At 39.6% G+C, this 18,489-nt stretch overlaps 1 protein-coding gene across 2 annotated transcripts in view; it reads left to right on the top strand.

The window, feature by feature from the left end:
* The window catches only part of AGO2 (argonaute RISC catalytic component 2), a 44,212-nt gene extending 28,619 nt beyond the window's left edge, over positions 1-15,593 (top strand). For both annotated transcript variants that reach the window (XM_032183045.1, XM_032183044.1), the window contains exons 8-19: positions 203-350; positions 542-661; positions 1,029-1,151; positions 2,955-3,088; positions 5,429-5,613; positions 7,595-7,754; positions 9,796-9,886; positions 10,709-10,903; positions 12,001-12,135; positions 13,321-13,422; positions 14,239-14,438; positions 14,866-15,593. In XM_032183045.1, the coding sequence (XP_032038936.1) occupies positions 203-350; positions 542-661; positions 1,029-1,151; positions 2,955-3,088; positions 5,429-5,613; positions 7,595-7,754; positions 9,796-9,886; positions 10,709-10,903; positions 12,001-12,135; positions 13,321-13,422; positions 14,239-14,438; positions 14,866-14,974 (1,702 nt within the window). In that variant the 3' untranslated portion in view covers positions 14,975-15,593. The remainder of the gene's footprint in view (positions 1-202; positions 351-541; positions 662-1,028; positions 1,152-2,954; positions 3,089-5,428; positions 5,614-7,594; positions 7,755-9,795; positions 9,887-10,708; positions 10,904-12,000; positions 12,136-13,320; positions 13,423-14,238; positions 14,439-14,865) is intronic.
* The last annotated feature ends 2,896 nt before the right edge of the window (positions 15,594-18,489 follow it).

Genomic DNA, 18,489 nt, shown 5'->3' with positions numbered 1-18,489 from the left:
AAGTTATAGAAACAGCTTTCTGTTGAAAGCCACGTGGTAGTGGCTGTGATGGACTCCTAATTGCAGAAGTGCACACACATCGTTTAAACAAGATAGTTTAAATCTCCAGCAAGTGTAACTTGTGCCAAGAAGTGTATTGAGCAAGTGTGGGAAAGTAGTTTATGGGAAATAACAGCTTGTTTTCATGTTTGATTTCCAATAGATTCCCGCTTCAGCAGGAGAATGGACAAACAGTTGAATGCACTGTAGCTCAGTATTTTAAGGACAGGCACAAATTAGTTTTGCGCTATCCTCACCTCCCATGTTTACAAGTTGGACAGGAGCAGAAGCACACGTACCTTCCTCTGGAGGCAAGTAAACCTTTAGATATTACTCTATTCTGGGAGTTGGGGAAGGCGGGCAGAGGGGAAAAAAGGAAGAACTGCTGTCAAAATTATGAGTAGCCAACTTAAAAATGTTCTTTATTTTTTTTTTTTTTTCCTGCTGCTTTACACACAGTTGCATCTTGTTTTTTAACTAGCTTTGTGTGCGGGTGTTTTAGGTGTGCAACATAGTGGCAGGACAAAGATGCATAAAAAAGCTCACCGACAATCAAACTTCCACTATGATTCGAGCAACTGCCAGATCAGCACCTGACCGTCAGGAAGAGATTAGCAAATTGGTAAGTGTTCTGTCAAAAATGAGTCAAGTGTAGCAGAGGATTTACTTTTTCTCTTACCATTAGCAGGTACTAAGTTGCTTGCATGCTGCACGCAGGTTGTAACCTTGTTTTTCTAAAACTTTCTTTATTAACCACTATGAAATGCATTCTCTCAAAAGGTTTAAGGGTTGTTGTTTGGGTTTTGGTACTTTATTTTGAATTTGGAGGCATCCACGTATCCAAGAAGAATTAACTGAGGTTCTGAATGCTTGACTTCACCCATATATAGGGGATATATGCCCAAATACAGTTACCTCAGAAATGTTTTCACCTTTCCTAAAAAGGACCTCTTTTTCTTCAAGTAATATCTCAGTCCTTTTAATTTCAGATGCGGAGTGCAAGTTTCAATACTGACCCTTATGTTCGTGAGTTTGGGATAATGGTCAAGGACGAAATGACAGATGTGACTGGTAGAGTCCTGCAGCCTCCATCAATCCTCTACGGAGGCAGGGTATGTTGAACACACGCTGTACAATTACCTGTGGTTGCTTTGATTACTGCCTGTGATAATTTTTGTAATATGCTCGCTTGCAATGAATGACGTTGGGCGTAACGGGATAAAGTCATCATATGTAGCACTTAAATATTTTAATTTTAGAAATCCTTCAATTCAGTGGCCATGTTATGTGTTACAACGCTTTCTTCAGCGCTCCCTTTTTATTTCTGAAAGCAAGGCTAGGGTAAAATGCCTTTGTATAAACCAGAGGAAGATGTTTGCAAGCTGCCTTTTTCTTTGACACGCTGTTTTATTGCGTGTTGCAAGAAGAAACCTGCACACAGTGGTTCAAACTGCAGTGCATTGAAAAGGAGAGAGATAAGGAATTGTAATAATTAAAGTTATTTTTGTCTCCCTCACTAAAGCTAAACTTCTGGGTGGTTTTGAGTGTTCTGGGTGAAGCAGCCCTGTTTAGGACAGCTATATTAAGGTATTCTCTGTCTCTCAGCACATTACTCTCTAGAGACTCCTCTTCCTGTCACAGTATTTATTTGCAGGTTTTTCTTTACAGTGGGTTTTCAGATGTCTGATATAGTCATCCTACTTCATTGTCTTTAAAAAAAAAAAAAAAAAAAGCTTAAAAGTAGTATTTTCTATCAATGACACAGCATCTTGTTTTTCTGCAAGATGAAAGCCTTGATGTTTAGGATGACTTAATTTGTGGAGGCTTCTGATGAACCTTTTCTACATCGTGCATCACCGGCTGAAGATAATTCTGTTCCAGTGCACAACTCACTGTTAACTGCCATAAACCTGCAAGGGGCAGGGATCTCATGTCTTAAATTGTGATTCTGTCTTCTGCCTAATGCTCTTCAGTCAAAATCAGCCAGATTAGCTCAAACCTTCCTCCAGTGTCAGGTTAAGGTAACCCAGCTGCCATTGCCTGATCTTGACGGGGGAGAGTGCTCTTAGGAACTATTCTGGTGCAAGAACAGAGGGGGAAGACAATGGCAGCTGGGGGAGGTGCTGCTTTCAGCAAACCCAACTCTTTGCAAAATGAATCATCAAATTTGTCTGTGTCTTGAAAATTTTTGGCCTCGTCTGCTCAATGAGAAGGCAGACGTCGTGGTAACTTGTCTAAAACATCTACTACAGACTGACACTTATTAAGGTAATTAATGTAACCAGAATAAGTTTGTTGTCCTGTATCCATTATCCGCCATCCTTAATGGAGATAATCCATCACAGTAATACCCACTTGATGGGAGAAAATGGTTGCAGAGGTCAGAGTTCAGTAACCAGTCATCGTTTGTCATCTCTTTTGGGTCTTTTCTGGAGTTGAGTTGACACTGAACCACTATTTGCCTCTACTTAGTGATAAAATGCTGATAGCACTTGGATCGAGTCATTCTTGGAAAGTTCACCCAGCAATTGTGAAGTTCCTGCAGAAAAAAAAAAAAAGTTCCTGTAGAAATGTACATTCCTGTTGATTTATATACCACCTGATAGCATCTGTCTTAATATCCGTGTATAATTTCTGTCTGCGGCTGATTTATGTAACCAAAGAAAACCATAAACAGGAGAAATGAACAATGCCTGCTTGATTTTTTTACAAGCTTTCCTTTTCACCAGCCTGGCCAGCTGTCTTGTTAAAGTGATAGAATGATCTTTATAAGGTAGGATAGGTGTAAACAGTAGAGAAAGACCTCGGACTATAAATAATCTGCTGGTTGGAGAGAAGCACAAACGTAACTGATCTTTGTTAGCATGAATCATTCTGTGCATTAGTGTTACTGTATTTTTTTTTTCCTCTTCCAGAATAAAGCAATTGCTACGCCAGTTCAAGGAGTCTGGGACATGAGGAATAAACAGTTTCACACTGGAATTGAAATAAAGGTTTGGGCAATCGCTTGCTTTGCTCCCCAGCGCCAATGCACTGAAGTTCATCTTAAGTAAGTGCGCTGCGTAAGATGATGATTTTATTGCTTACATGTATGGAAATATCATAATTTAATTAGAATATATGGTTTGTTTAACGCATGGCAGTACATCTTTAACAGTGCTTTTGAAGTTCCTCTTAGTGTTTTGAGTGATGCCATCATGATTTCAATGTTGGCATGATGAAATCCTCAAAATCAGACTGAGCAAAACCACCTAACACTGAACGACAAAGTTCCTACCACAATGAGGCCTTAAGTCTGAGTTTCGGATGATCCAAGTGATGTTATGAAGGATGTTCAGCACCAAGTATTTGTCAGGACTGAAAGCTAGCTTGTATTTTTCTTAGTTCTTTTCCTCCTTATGTGGAATGGAGTAATTTATGCAGAACTTACTCAAAGGAATATTTTCAGAAGTAATCCAACTTCCTCCAACTTTCTGCCCAGATGCAGGAGTACAGCAGCGTACAAGTTACTGTAGTCACAAGTTCAGTAGGACTTGTAGTTATTTTATCGACTTTCAACATTAGAATTAATTTCTTGGATGTCATTTCCCTACCTTTTGTCACAAACAAATGGAAGACTTGTTAAAAGTGACCTCAGCCTTTCTCAGATCAAGGAGAAAGTGTGCATGCCTGTGTAGGTGGATTTGCCTAAATCTTTTTGTACACAGTTGCTTGCCCTTCGTGCACGGGCAAGTGTGGCTCTTAGCTGCCCTGGCAGGTGACTCAGCTGCTCTTTGTCAGGTGAATGCAGGGCCGTGGTTATTCATCGCAGCGGTATTCCCATAACAAGCTTCTTGTAGATAATTTGCCAAATAGCTTGGGAACCTTTCCCTAATAAGTGGTGAGAAAACAGTGGAAATGTTACCTTTTAGTTCACATCCTATTTTGTAAAGCTAAGGACTTGTTTTTTTCCAGGTGTTTGACAGGAATTAATCTGCCAGCAGATTTTCCCTTACACATGTTGCTTCTAGTGGAGCTCCGGCATAGGAGAACTCAGTTTTTGGGAGGGTATGAGACAGATTAGAGGGATTGGCAGGTTATTAAGATTATTACGGTTCAGATGGGGTTTGTCCTTGTAGTGAAAGGAATTTCCTTCATACTGGGAAAGTGGCTGCATCCAGCTGCACCTTGTTGCATCTTGTTACATCCTCAGTTAACTGGAACTCAACTGCTGTAGATCCATCAGAAAAAAACACCTTAAAAAACCTTAAGTCTTCAAAATCATCCTGCTTTTGGGGATGTTGAGTGCACCTTTCGTCTCAGGCACTGTACCTACAGACAGAATCCTAAAATGAAAGGCTCAAAACCTGCAGCAGTGCAGACTTGCATGTTCTGCCACTGACTCTCTCTGCTTAGAGTGGCAAATACTCGTTTTGCCAGGGAAAATGCTTAACGTGCATGTTTTCTGCAAGAAGTCACAAGCTGCAGGGCTGAACCTCACGCTGCTTTATGATTCACGAGAACAGCAACGGGGTTGGAAAAAATCTTCGTGCCCTCTGTGGGCAAGAGAGTGCTACGTGGCGCCTCTTGGTGAAGGGGAGCAACTTGTTACGCACCTCTGGAGACATCCACTCCAAAATAATAAAGGTGGTACCAAGCTCTCTGCTCTACAGATCCGCACTGTGGCACCTCACTGCCTGCTCATCTTGCCTGTGTGGGACTTACAGGCATCTAAGTTGGACAAGCTTGGACTTTGAACACGATTTCCAGACTCAGTGTGCTTTATAAACCTCCATCATGCCACACTGAAGTGCTTTCTGTAGTCTTGCTCGCAAGAGGCGCAGTAAAAAACCTGGAGAAGGTTTGTCTGCACCTCCAGGGTACACATTTTCTCTGGTGATCTAGCAAGGTGATTTTTTGTATGTTATTACTGATGTTAGATTAATTCTCTGAGATGCAATTGCTGCTAGTTTCTGTTGGTCATTTTTCTTACCAGGACCAAAAAACAAGTTCCTGTAACTTCTATAGTGATACACACAAGAGTCTGGTGTAGTGGGCTATCCAAGCTATCATCCCTGTAGTTTGTTTTGCAAAAAGAAGCTCATACTCTTTCTCCCATAGAAAGATCAAATACAGTGGAATAACTCCTTTGCTTTGGAAGTCAAATTTTCAGCAATGGCATCATCTACACAGTGTGTTTCCTTATCTTCTCCTACCTTCCCTTCAGTGACTACCTAGGCACAATAAATTGAAGATGTGCTTGGGATAAATTCCCAACTATTTTGGGCAGCAAACGCTGCAAGTCTAGAGACCACTCCATCAAAAATAACAACAAAAATCTGATTTTTGTTCTTTTTTTTTTTTTTTTTTTTCCTTTTTCTGAGAATCTAATGTATTTCCATCCTTGTAGGTCCTTTACGGAACAGCTGAGGAAGATTTCCAGAGATGCAGGAATGCCAATCCAAGGGCAGCCGTGCTTCTGTAAATATGCCCAGGGAGCCGACAGCGTGGAGCCCATGTTCAGACATCTCAAGAACACTTACACCGGCCTGCAGCTTGTTGTGGTGATTTTGCCAGGAAAGACACCAGTCTATGGTCAGTAAGCCAAACCAACCAGCATGTTCTAGTCACAATTTCATGCATTTTTTTTTTTTTTGGAATTATTTGAGAAACAAATTAATTCTGGTTCAATTGTATAAATTCAATTTAGAAATAGCCTATGAATTAAATTTATTCCTCTTCTTGTGCTGTGTGATGCTTTGTATTAATACCTTAACGTATGTTCGTATTTCTGACTATGCTTTTAATTCGCTTTTGCATGTTCGTCCTGTTGGTTGCATTCGTGAGTGAGAAAGGTAAAATCGGGGCTTTTCAGAAATTGATTGAAGTGTTATGTTGTGGATTAAAATGAACTTACTGTAATTGGTGTCCTAAAAGTCCCAAGTGGTTGAAGTAACGAGCTCAGAAGCTGTGTAGCTTTTAGGACTTTGCTTACTCATGCCATCAGCCTTTGGCAAAAGAAGTTGAATGAAGTAGAAAATTTCTGCCTGTGGATTTTTCCCGTTTCAATTTTTAACTCCTGAATCACGAGGGCACAAATGTCTGGAATTACACGGGTGAAAAAAGTCAGCAACTTCAACTGATTTTGGCAACAGATTGACAAATAGAGCATTTTACTTAACACACAGACATAAGTTTTAATGTTTGAGACAAACCATACACCTCGTCTTTACCTAGCTCTTCCTAAACACAGGACTGCTCTTTTTCCTGTCCTGCCTTCCTCCTTTTCTCACTTAACCCTGCCTAATTGCAGCACCATCCACTGTTTTTTCTCCCATAGCTTCAAGGACTCTTTTTCTCACAGCCCCGATCTGCCAAGCAGCTGTGGATTTGTTTTCCCCATCCCATCTCTCACCGATTTAATACAGTAGAAAATAGGTTCCTAATTCTTTTCCCAAGATTATCTGATATAAACTCAAAAGTGAGAGAGTTAAGAACAAGCCTCCACAAAACAACACTTTTTTTTTCCTTTTTAGTTCAGCCTTGCAAAGAAAGCTGTCTGTCTCTAGGTTGTTCGGTACCAATCCAGTGCAAAATGACATCTTGCAGTTTTCCTGCTTGGCATGAAGAGGGGATTCTTTCCTCCCTCTGACTACTGAGAGGATGTGGTATCTCTCTCATCTGCTTTCCTTCTCATTATCTTCAATTATGGTTCTCTCTGCGCCCTCTAATTACCTCTCATTTTCTCCCTGTGCTCTTCCATCCTCTTGCACGTCTATACACACACTCTTGTCTCTTCTCCTTCTCTCCCCCTGCTCCTCAGAAAGTCTCTTTCCCTCTCCTGATGCCAAATGGTGTTGCATCTTCTCCAAGAGTAGTATTGATTCTATTCCTTTGGGATAAATGGATATCTGCTGTCTTGGAGCCTACATTTCTTCTCCTGAGTGTAAGATTATACACTTCCCTTAAAGCTTTTAAGTTTCAGTTTTGCTGTTAACAATGGGATTCATTTTAACCTTTGAGGAGTGTGGCTCTTAATGAGTTATTTTGGAGTTTTTATGGGCCATCCTTTGCTAAAGTGGCTGCTTTTTATGCAAGTCAGGGCAAAAGATGATAAACTGGAAGGACATGACCATGATTTTCTCAATGTTATTTAGCACACTAATACTAATTTTGTGTTACTAGTCCAGTGTTTAATAATAAAATGTGCATCATCCTAATATTATCCCTGTTACCTGACTCCATTAGCCAAAGATTCTTCGATGCTGCTAAAGCACTGTAATTCTGAAATTACAATTAGTTTAATTTAAAATAATTTGTAGTTAAAATCAGCCAGCAGTGCCTTTAGTGATGTCTAGGACTGAGGTACTCTGTTGGGAACTGATGGAAGCGGTAGAGAACTGGGAAGAGGATTTCTGGAGAGCAGGGTTGGGTCAGGGAATTTTTTTTTCTTTTTTTCTCTTTAAACAATCATTTTACTAAAACTCCAGGTGTCACTGACTCAATGTCTCCTACATTTATTTGATCTGTGATACACAAAATATATATATATAATTTTTTTTTCTTTGTTTTGCAGCGGAGGTGAAGCGTGTTGGTGACACCGTGCTGGGAATGGCCACGCAGTGTGTTCAGATGAAGAACGTGCAGAGAACAACACCACAAACTCTGTCCAACCTCTGCTTAAAAATTAACGTCAAATTAGGAGGTGTAAATAACATTTTACTGCCACAGGGAAGGTAAGGCATCCTTCACAGAGGAAGAGGGTATTGTATGATAAAAGAACGTGCATGGTATAAGATAACTAAGTAACTAAGTGTTTTTTTTGATAGTCAATCACATTGTAATTTAAGTGAGTCTTTAGTCAGACTATATCTTTTGGCTTCAAATGCAGTTTTGCACGAGCTGGGTTACAGACTGTAGAGGAATACATGTTCCAGCTGAAATTTATTAAAAAAAAAAAAAAAAAAAGCTCTTATTGCAATCTGGCCATTGAAATACACAGCTTCCACTTCAATGGAGAAAAAAAAATAAATTTGTTTGTTTTGAGTTTTCAAACAAATAGAAAACATCTTAAATAATAGCACCTTTTCCTTTATAGATTAGCTGTGGTGAAGATTCTTTATTTTGTTGTACATCTCAACTTCAACAGATATTTAAAAAAAAAAAAAAAAGAAAAAAAAAGAAAGAAGCTGGGGGCACAGAACTAATTTATTTCCAGGTTTACCTTGCAATTTCTTATTAGTATTACAGTGAGAAGCTTTAGTTCTACATACACACACAGACACTATTACTAAGAGTATCTTTAATCAAAATGAACAGTTGGGTTTCTACATCAGTGAAAACATGGCATTTTTACACACATTGCATTTCAAGTTATAGAGAGCCCATGGAGCAGCCTGCTACACCATTCTTGGACTTCTGTATCAAAGAAGCAAACACTGTTTTGCGTAGATAAGCAAATTTTCACTTGATATTTAGGCTAGTCAGAGGGCAGCTGCAGAAAAATAATCCAAAAAGTATCTGGTGGGAGGGAGAAGGGGGCACATTATGAGAAGGGATGGGATGTATGTTTTGTTTATCTTGTCAAATTCTGTTTATTGCACTAAATATATGAAGCCTTGGCAGTGTGGACTCTGTCAACCAGTATTAAAGCAACAGAAGATCTTTGTATTATGGAGACTGCATTTAAAAAGGCACAGTGGTTTTTAGAGCAGAGTTAAGATACTGCAGTGGAAACAAGACAGAAAGAGCTGCATGCCATGTAAGCAGGCTTCATAAACAGAAATTCTATGTTAAGTGCATGTGTTAACAGCAATGAAATGGGCAGAAAGTTGAATTCTGCTCCTCGTACCAATAAACTATGCATTCAAGAAAATGGAGTTAAATAAAGGGGAAAAGGCAGAGCAGCACAACTGCACAAAGTGCCTGAATGCTCCAGAAAAGTACTTTTTTGGGGGTATTTGGAACAGAACGCTTCCATCAGTATTTTCTGTTGGTTGCAGGGCAGGACTAGAACAGTTATTTCTATAAAAGAACAATTCTCTAATTGCATTACAAGTTATATTGTTATAATTGCCTTCAAATTCATTTTTAGAGGAGGTCTGAGAACAGTTGAGTCTATCAACTTACCTAACCATTCCTTCATACATCACGAACACCAGAAATACCAGTGGCCTAAAATCTCCCATTTAAAATCCTTTTGTTGAGGAATAGAGCTGAAGCTTCACATTTCGAGCACAGTGTTTTGGAGTTTTATTTCTGAGGCAGTAGACTAATATCTTAAGGGTTTAATTAATCTTTGAAGCACAGCTTACCAAATCTAGTTCTAAAGCAGTAACTGATTGCACTGATAAGGAAAAATGTGGTTGTCTTTTCATTTGGAAACAAAATCATAATCATAAACATAATCAAAATCATAACAAAATCATGTGTGCAGTTTAATTTTATCAGATGCTATTTGATGCTGAAGAAGCAACTTTTGATCCTTCTGTGTGGTTTAATTAATAGAGGCGGTGACTCTACAAGTCAGAAGAATCCTTTTTTCTCATTTTTAGTGAAAATGAACTATCAGTTATAAAGTACTATCAGTACTTTGTACGTAGCATGAGAGCCCTGATCAGGACAAAGTACTGTCTCATTGCTTGTGACCATCTCTGATTAAGTTGAAATTGTTGGCTAATTCATGGCAAGAGAATAGAGAGCTATTTAGCTGGCTTCTAATGTGCTTTATTAGGCATAAGCCATGCTGCTTTTATAAACTTGCTTTCTCTTTACCAGACCACCAGTATTTCAACAGCCTGTCATATTCCTTGGTGCAGATGTAACTCATCCTCCAGCTGGGGATGGAAAAAAGCCTTCCATTGCTGCAGTGAGTAAACTGTGTAGTTATCTTTAACCCCTGCTTTCTCCCACTGCTCAGTTCTGAAGCATTTATTACTTGCAATTCTTTTGCGGTCTATTTCTTCTGATTGCCTAGTTAGAGTATTACAAATTATTTCTCTGCAGAACTTAATGAAACTTTGGAGAGAACTCTGATGCTAATTACTTCAATGTGTGTATTGCTTTGTAAAATGCCCGAGATGCTAATGCACAGAGGAGCTTTTCTATTAGCTGATATTTATCAACCTGTAATAAGCTGATGTGTGTCTAAATCTGCTTCTTCAGATCTTTTTAACCTGCAGTTAAGAATGTTAAAAATGTATCCATTGTTGAATAGGAATTTGAGATCTTCACTTATGTTTTTCTGGGGGGATTCGAGCTTTCTGATGACACATACTGTGCCGTAACCTCAAGTATTCTTAAATAATTCAAGTAATCTTAAGTATAGGGAATGGCATGATTTGCATTATGTCCAACACCTGTAATAGATGCTCTGGCTTCATTAATAATGAGAATCTTTGCAGGCCATATGTGCAATATTCATCTTAACTCTGGTGCTAAATAAACAAATACCTGTTTTAAAAAGCTGTACACGTGTCCTGGAAAGCCAGGTGGAGATGTGTTGGGATTTTTGATGTGTAGAGTTCTTGTTTGTTTATTTCTAAGTCCAATGGCAATTTTAAAAATAACGAACTTTGAGGTTTAATAAACAGAAAATTGCCTGTTTAAAAAAGCAGTTCAGTTATTTTCATCAATTACCTTTATTAAACTACTTTTAAGTTTGGTGTGATACTAAGCCTTTTTTCCCCAGGTTGTAGGAAGCATGGACGCTCACCCTAATCGATACTGTGCCACTGTTCGGGTCCAGCAGCACCGCCAAGAAATCATCCAAGATTTGGCTGCCATGGTCAGGGAGTTGCTTATCCAGTTCTACAAATCAACCAGATTTAAACCAACTCGTATCATTTTCTACAGAGATGGCGTTTCCGAGGGGCAGTTTCAACAGGTTACATTTTTCATTTTGAGGTTTTTATTCTGTTGGTTTCTGGTGGTAAATGTAGTTTTGTGTGGATGGAGCTATGAAAAGTAGTGTACCCTCAACAAATCTGTTACATTCTGAGCAAGAGGAGCAGGGAAAATGATTTCAGTTGTTTTAGGAACTTTTTTTTAAATACCTGATCACCTTAACGTACTTAACTTTGCAAAAATATAAGCAATAAAGTATAGTTTTAGAACTCAAGTCTGTTCAACATCTGTGACCTACTCAAGATACGTTAGTCAATTTGGATCACATAGAATGTGAACAGTAATGAAAAACTGAAGTGTAAGCTCATTTTCCTACTTCTAACCAGGTGTAATATTCTCCATTTTCACACTGTCATTTCTCATTTGTTCTGTTTAAAACTCAACAAATGTATTTATTTTGTTCGCTTACAAATGCCATGCTTTATTAAATATTTTTATTTATATCTTAAAGATATTAAATATGCTTTCCTTTCCAATATTCTTACATGTAAATGTAAAGATAGAGAACTTGATCTATTTCTCAAAATCAAAGGGGAAGGGAGGAAAGGTCACTTAGTAAACATCAATTAATAAAACTCCTCTTTTATTTTTTTTCCATTTTTTTCATTGAGATTTCAGTTTATAGTTACCATAAATCCCAAATTGTTTTTCGCTTACTGCATTTATCTTTGTTTTTGTTGATCCCTTTAGCCTTGCTTTACACAGCTGGAAAAGCGTACACAGTTGAGCAATTCTGGATTTTTATCCCTTGTACTAGCCTAAAAAATAATTAGGCTGTTGTATGTTCAACAGCCTAATTAAATGTTCATTTGTCTTTGGCAGTTGAAAAGATTTTGACACACAGCTTTATTAGCCCAAGCCTCATGCTTGGAACTGAACAAATATGGAACCAGCTCCAGCCTGGCTCAGGGAACTGGTGATCTAATTTGTTCTCATTAAGTGGAGAAATTGAGGTTTGATCCTGAAAGCTTTGACATCTCATTGGTCTGAGTGACAGTGCAAGAAGGAACACGATAAAAGAGTCATCTCTAAGCTGTCGTTCATATTTATCATGTATCTTTTTTGCTTCTGACTCAGGTTCTCCATCATGAATTGCTGGCTATCAGAGAAGCATGCATTAAACTAGAAAAGGATTACCAGCCTGGAATTACATTCATAGTTGTGCAGAAAAGGCATCACACCAGACTCTTCTGTACAGATAAAAATGAACGGGTACGTTCTGACAGTGACCAACAAGTATATAGCACACATACGAACTGCTCGGGTGCTGTAGGAAAAACCTGCTTTGTTTAAAGAGCTACATCATGTATTGGGTGAAATATTGTGCCTGGAAAGGAAAGCTTCTGGGTTTTATCCCATATCATAATTGGCAAGAAGATTTTATGAAAGAGCAACAGTGTGCATCATATAAGTCTTTACATCATCTTTTAAAGTTAATCAAATTGTTCCTGTTTCTTTTCAGTTTTTCTCCTATCTGGAGATCCATAAGGGTTGAGGTTGACTCAAGTAGTGTAAGGCTTCTAATGTAGAAATCTACCTCTGAAATAGTTCAGGTACTTTTTTTTTTTTTTTTTTTTTTTTTGTAAGCAGAGGACTGTTGGATATTTCCAACACAGTTTAAGGTGTGCTTCCTCCTAAAGTAGTGTTAGCAAGCTCACTGATTTGATTCCTGTTGACTGTAGAGTGACTCTTAGGTAGCCAGCTGGGATGTAGACATGGAAACTATTAGGTGAGATGAACTCTTTTCCTTTAATGATACGTGTAAGATCTCTTAGGTATCTAATCTCTTGGGTATCTGGAATTTGGTGTGGGCATATGGAGTGTCATAACACGTTATATGTAGCAGCGTACATTTGTAGGTGTTATTTCTGGAAATGGAGAATTCTGAACCCCAAACCTCTTTTTCACAGACAGGGCTTTTCTTGTGTTTGATTTCCTGCTGTCAAGCTTCTCTGCCTAAGCAGAGAATTACTTCTAAGGCTGACATGCAGCTGGTTTTATATTAATAGTGTGATGTGGTTGCCCTTAAACTGCTTTTAAAGAGTATTTCTAAGTTCTGCTTTCAAGTAGAATATTTTTAAGGGGAGGTGAGGCCTGTCTTACAACCATGGGTTGTCCTCTTTCAGGTACAAACAAGAAAAGTCACAGAGAAATAATCTCTTCTGGAATGGGAAGGTGAAAAGAGATTGAAAAATCAGTTGTGGGAAAGTCTTTTTGCATTAATCAGAAAAGCTAATTATTATACAGAAACCCAAAGGTTTTGCAGCTCATCTCTTCTTTTTTCCCCCACTTTTTACATTTTTTTTTTTTAAATGTTTTCTTCTTCCTTACTATACAGCTGAAGAGAAAAAAAAAAGTTTGTGCACCTTAATATATTTGCATTTACTGTTCACGCAGGTTGGAAAAAGTGGAAACATTCCAGCTGGCACCACAGTGGACACAAAAATCACCCATCCATCAGAGTTTGACTTCTACCTGTGTAGTCATGCTGGTATTCAGGTACAGCATTTTGCATGGGATGAGAACTTCAGTGCTAACACTGGCTGTTGGTATTTTATGTGCTCTTTACTCCAGAGACAAAGGACACGACCTCATTCTACGCATTTCTGCTTTTTCCTGTGCTGTCTGTAATGCTCTTCCATCACTGCTAACATCTAGAAGAAATAATGAACCCAAACACCCAGGAAGCACACGGTGTGCAGTTAGTTTAATGTGCTTCTTTCCTGCCAGCGTGCTGCTTTGAATGGTGGTGAGGTAGTTGGGCTATTTTTCCTAGCTGCCTCTTATGTTAAATTCTCTTGAAACATGCACAGGAAATCTCCGGTACGTTCAGACAGCACCATTATAGTTTCACTTTTTCTTGTGATTTCTTCTGAACCAGAAGTGGAAACTATTAATCAACAACAGCACTGGAAGCTTAATACTCTTCTAAATTCAGTACTCCCTAAAAAGAAGTGCATGCAGTGAAGGCACGGGTTAGGTTACTGTTAGTAGTGAATATTTTGCATAAAGCTACTTTGCCTGGCTTCTTTGTAAGATTGTAAGTTTCACAAGGTCAAAGTGCACTTCAGTGTGATTATTTAATATTAGTAACGTGGATGAAATTCTAGAAAATGCAATCCTCTCCAAAAATGCAAAGGGATTTGCTACACAAGGAGCAAGGAGGGAAATTCTTTGCCTTTTTAAAGGAAAAATTTGCCGAAGTCTAGAATTTCACACGTAATTTGGGGAAGTAGCAGGTTGTATTGCAGTTCACCCGCAGAGATTTGAAGAGACATTCCCGAAGCACTTAATTCCTGTGTGATCTGCCTGCAGGGAACAAGCAGACCTTCGCATTACCACGTCCTCTGGGATGACAATCGTTTCTCTTCGGATGAGCTGCAGATTCTCACCTACCAGTTGTGTCATACGTACGTACGCTGCACCCGCTCGGTTTCCATCCCTGCGCCTGCCTATTACGCGCACCTGGTTGCCTTCCGAGCCAGGTACCATCTGGTGGATAAAGAACACGACAGGTGAGTTGCACGGTTTGAGATTTTTACCCAATTTCCCAGGAAGAGAAAAGGGCTTGTTAATTCTGGGATCGGTGGCATCCTCGCTTAGCGGTTTGAGGGCGAGTTTGTTGGCTTTTTTCCCCAGTGAATTACATTGTGGGTGGGGAAAAAACTGAGGACAAACAAAAACAAAACAACAACAAAACAACCAACCAAAAAAAAAAACCAACAACCCACAAACCAAAAATAAACAAAAGAACCAAAGCCAACAAGCAGGAAATCTTCCTGTATGCTTCTGTGCCTTTTTTTCAGAACTTCAATAGTATTTTAAGGGCAATGAACTGTTCAGAAGAAATAAATGACGTGAAAACCTTACGTGTGAGGAGAGGCGGATTAAATAGGGTTTCTTTTCGCCCTCCCTTTTACCCCCCCCTCCCTTCTCTTTCAGTGCTGAAGGCAGCCACACTTCGGGTCAGAGTAATGGCAGAGATCATCAAGCACTTGCTAAAGCAGTTCAAGTTCATCAGGACACGTTGCGCACTATGTACTTTGCTTGACATGTTTTAATGTTTAGCGACTCAGTACAATAGAGAGTTGGATTCACATGAGACCAGCTGCACTTAGACCAACAGTTGCCCAAGCTACAGTGACAGCCAGCCATGAGGGACGCCTCTTAATTTCTTTCCCATTTGCAAAGAAAGCCTTCCGTCCAGAATTTCAGACTTGATTGTGAACTGCGTTCTTGTACCAAACCCCACGATTGTTGGAAATGTGGTTTGCCAAAATCTCTAAGCTGTCTGTTATAAAACAGACCCATATTTTATAATTGAACCAAGAGCTGTGATCTCAGGGCTTAGGGAAAAACAAAACAAAGAAACAAAACACCGACCTCTTCGTTCAGTTTGCTATTCATTTAACTGCTTTTAATAATTTGGAGAGATCTAATTCATACTCAAGTTGGTGGGCAAAAATGCTGTGAATTAGCTTTTAATACAAAGAAAAAGCAAAGCGTTTTTTGGCTCTTTATGAAGCCTCGATTATTCTAGATGCATTTACAAAATGTTTATTTTCAAAAGAGTGACAAAATCCTGGTTTTCAACTGTCTTACAAAGATTGTTCTCTCTGTGTCTAAGGGCAAATGTATTTTCTGAAGCTTGTTTCTTGAATGTTTTTTATTGTGCTGCATTTAAAAATGTTTTTTCATAGACTAAAGAAGAATTTAAAAAAAAAAAAAAAAAAAGAAACAAACAAACTCGTACCTAAACTTTTAATAGGTCCAGTTAGATTGGCAAGAGAAGACGTGCCATTTTTGAGAAACAAAAATTGTAAAGGATTTTTTTAATCACACTGACAGCTAACTTTAGAATTTGTCATACAGGACTGTGACACTTACTTTCCAAAGTCTCTAAGGAATACGGGTCTGTGGTGATAAAATACAGTACAATCCTCTTTCACTGTTATGTTTGAATTAATGTAAATTTTATATATGTTTCACAGTATTAATGTGATAGACTAGATGCTATTATTTATTTTTATTTACTAAGGAGTGCTCATTATGCTTCTGTTAACATATCAAGAATGCTTTGGATTTAGAAATTAAAACCTTCTCGTGAGGACATTACTCTTCAAATGCAAAAAAAAAAAAAAAAATATGCAACTGACTTTGTGAGAGCTCAGAGATACGTGCAGTGTGTGTTGTGGAGCTTGTAATGTGTAGAAGGGCTTTTCGAGCGTGCACACAGCAGAGCAGGGTTTACCTGTGCCGTTCAGAGACGCACACGAGACCAACATTCTGTATTTTCAAGCACAAAACACTTGGTTTTTTTTTTATTTATGTGTTGGTTACTGGCGAAGCGGGCGCTCTGGGAGAGGAGAGTGGTTCAGTGTTGGTGATTTAGACAGAAGTCAGAGAATCTATGCAGTAAAGATAAATCTTAGGAAACTGAAGTTTACTTGTGAAGGGAGGGGAAGCTCTCTTCATTATGCATAAGGTCAATGGTAAATGTGAGAGTTTTGCCATTCTCTTTGGAGAAGCATTAATTAAAGCTGATAATTGTTAGACAAACGCTTCTGTTAGTTTGCACACTGGGTTCAGAAGAAAACCATAATCCATATGGAAACCATTGCACTAATTACGATGCCACAAGCAGGTTTAGGAGGAAATGGTAAAAGCCCAGGAAATGTTGATGTTGACTTGATTTTGTTCGTTGTCATAGGATAACTTAAATACAGTGGTAAGAGGCAGGTTGTGAAAATGTCCTTCTCTTCCATTTTGCGTTGTCTTTTCCCCTTTTCTCTTAGCAGAAGCTCAGTCACTGCTCTGAGTCCGTTTACCTCTAGCCACTGAGGCGGGCGCGTAGCTTTAACCCCCGCGGAGCTCTGTGCCATATAGCAGAGGGACTAAACCTGGTTGCTGTCGAATAAGCTAGAAAATGCCCGAGCTGTGCTGCAAAAAGAGCTGTAGGTACATAACTTCGTGCACCTCGTAGCAGTGTGTTGATTTTCGGTGGTGTTTAGGTGAAATAACACAAATCCTAGTAACAGAGGAGTGGTGTTTGTGGTGTTCTCATTCCTTGATTGGGCTGCTGGGTCGGATTTTCTTCTTGGTCAGTTTTGTAAACCTAGATTTTTGTTTTTTTTTAAATGACGCTGGTGTAACAGAAAGCAAGTTCCAGGTCGCATCATCTGTCTTCCTGTTTCCCAGCCAGGTTGCACATACCTCCCTCACAAGCGCTGCTAAGCTGCAGAAGCTTTTCCGTAAGGGACACGTTGCACTTCTCCGTCTGCTTGCTTGAGAAGTTTCAGATTTCAGCCAAGGTTTGAATTCGGCAGAGTTTTATATCAGAATTATTTTTGTACGGATTATTCTTAACAAATAGGAGAGATGGAACACTTTTAAATAAAGCGCCAGTTATTTTTGTTTGCTGTTCTTCCTGCAGAGACCTCTTGGATGTGAATCTCATCCTCCTCTTCCCTCTCCCTGCAGATCTGGAATAAAGGACTTGATCCAAGGACTTTACGGTGGTCAGGTCAGGCTAAGAGGGCAGAATCTGTCTTCACCCCCAAATCTTATTTCTGAAGCAGACTGGGGGGCTTCCCTGCACCCTATTTAGGATGCATTCTTTGTTGCAGAAGGGCTATCAGGCAGACCCTGTAATCTCAGTGTAGCTCTCATCTCTGCATCCTCTTGGAAAGACCAGGAATTTTGTGTAGCTTTCCTTCCTGGAGTGTGAAGAACTTGGGATGGTTGCGTGCATTTCAGGCTCGGCACATTTCTACCTTGCACGGGTTTTTAAGCCTCCGGTGCCACGAAGTCGACAGCTTGACTTCTCCCTCCTTTCCCCTGCTGCCCCTGCCCCGGTGGTGAATTAATGACTAATTTAGAGCATTTTTCTAAAAACTTTTGATGAAGTATTATACTTGGAAAAGCAGCGTGCTGTAAGCCCAGGAGCTATTTTCTGGCAATATTTGTCATACTCAAAACCTCTCCTGCCCCTCACAAAAAGGGAAGGGGGCGGACAGACACCTAAACCCCTACTCTTATTTTTAATTTTTTTAACCCCTTTCTCCTGTTTTGTGTTTTGTAAGAGCAGCAATATCTCAGGTAAACGCAACGCTGAAGACGTCTCCATCTCTCACGTACTCCTGCTGCCGAAGTCGTGGCTGAGGCGGGCAGTTATAACCACTAAGTCACTGTGCAGCTCAGGCCAGCAATAACCCAAAGTGTTTTCCCCCCTGGCAGCTGTTCTCTGAGGCCGTGCAGAGCAGTTGTGTGACTGCAGTTGCAAAAGAGCACTGGGCAGGACCTCTTCCATTGCATTTGCTCCCCGTTATGTCCCTGGCAGTGACCTTTTGCTGTTGGTGCAGCCTGGCCAGGTGCTCAGCGGGCTGAAAGCTGATCCTGATGGCACCCTGGTGAGGAAAATATCTCCTTCCCCTTCCAGGCCTCGGCGCTGTTAGGGACAAAGTGACGGGTGGCAGTCCCGCAGTATTTATTTTGGTGCAGCTCATCTTTAAAAGAGGGTGCTGAGGAGGTGAAGAGGTATTATGAATGAGTTGCCCGCTACGGATT

This window comes from Aythya fuligula, chromosome 2 (genome assembly GCF_009819795.1).
Source record: "Aythya fuligula isolate bAytFul2 chromosome 2, bAytFul2.pri, whole genome shotgun sequence".
Lineage (NCBI taxonomy): Eukaryota > Metazoa > Chordata > Aves > Anseriformes > Anatidae > Aythya > Aythya fuligula.
The sequence above is the reverse complement of the archived record's forward strand: the minus strand, read 5'-3'. Positions and strand labels throughout refer to the sequence as shown.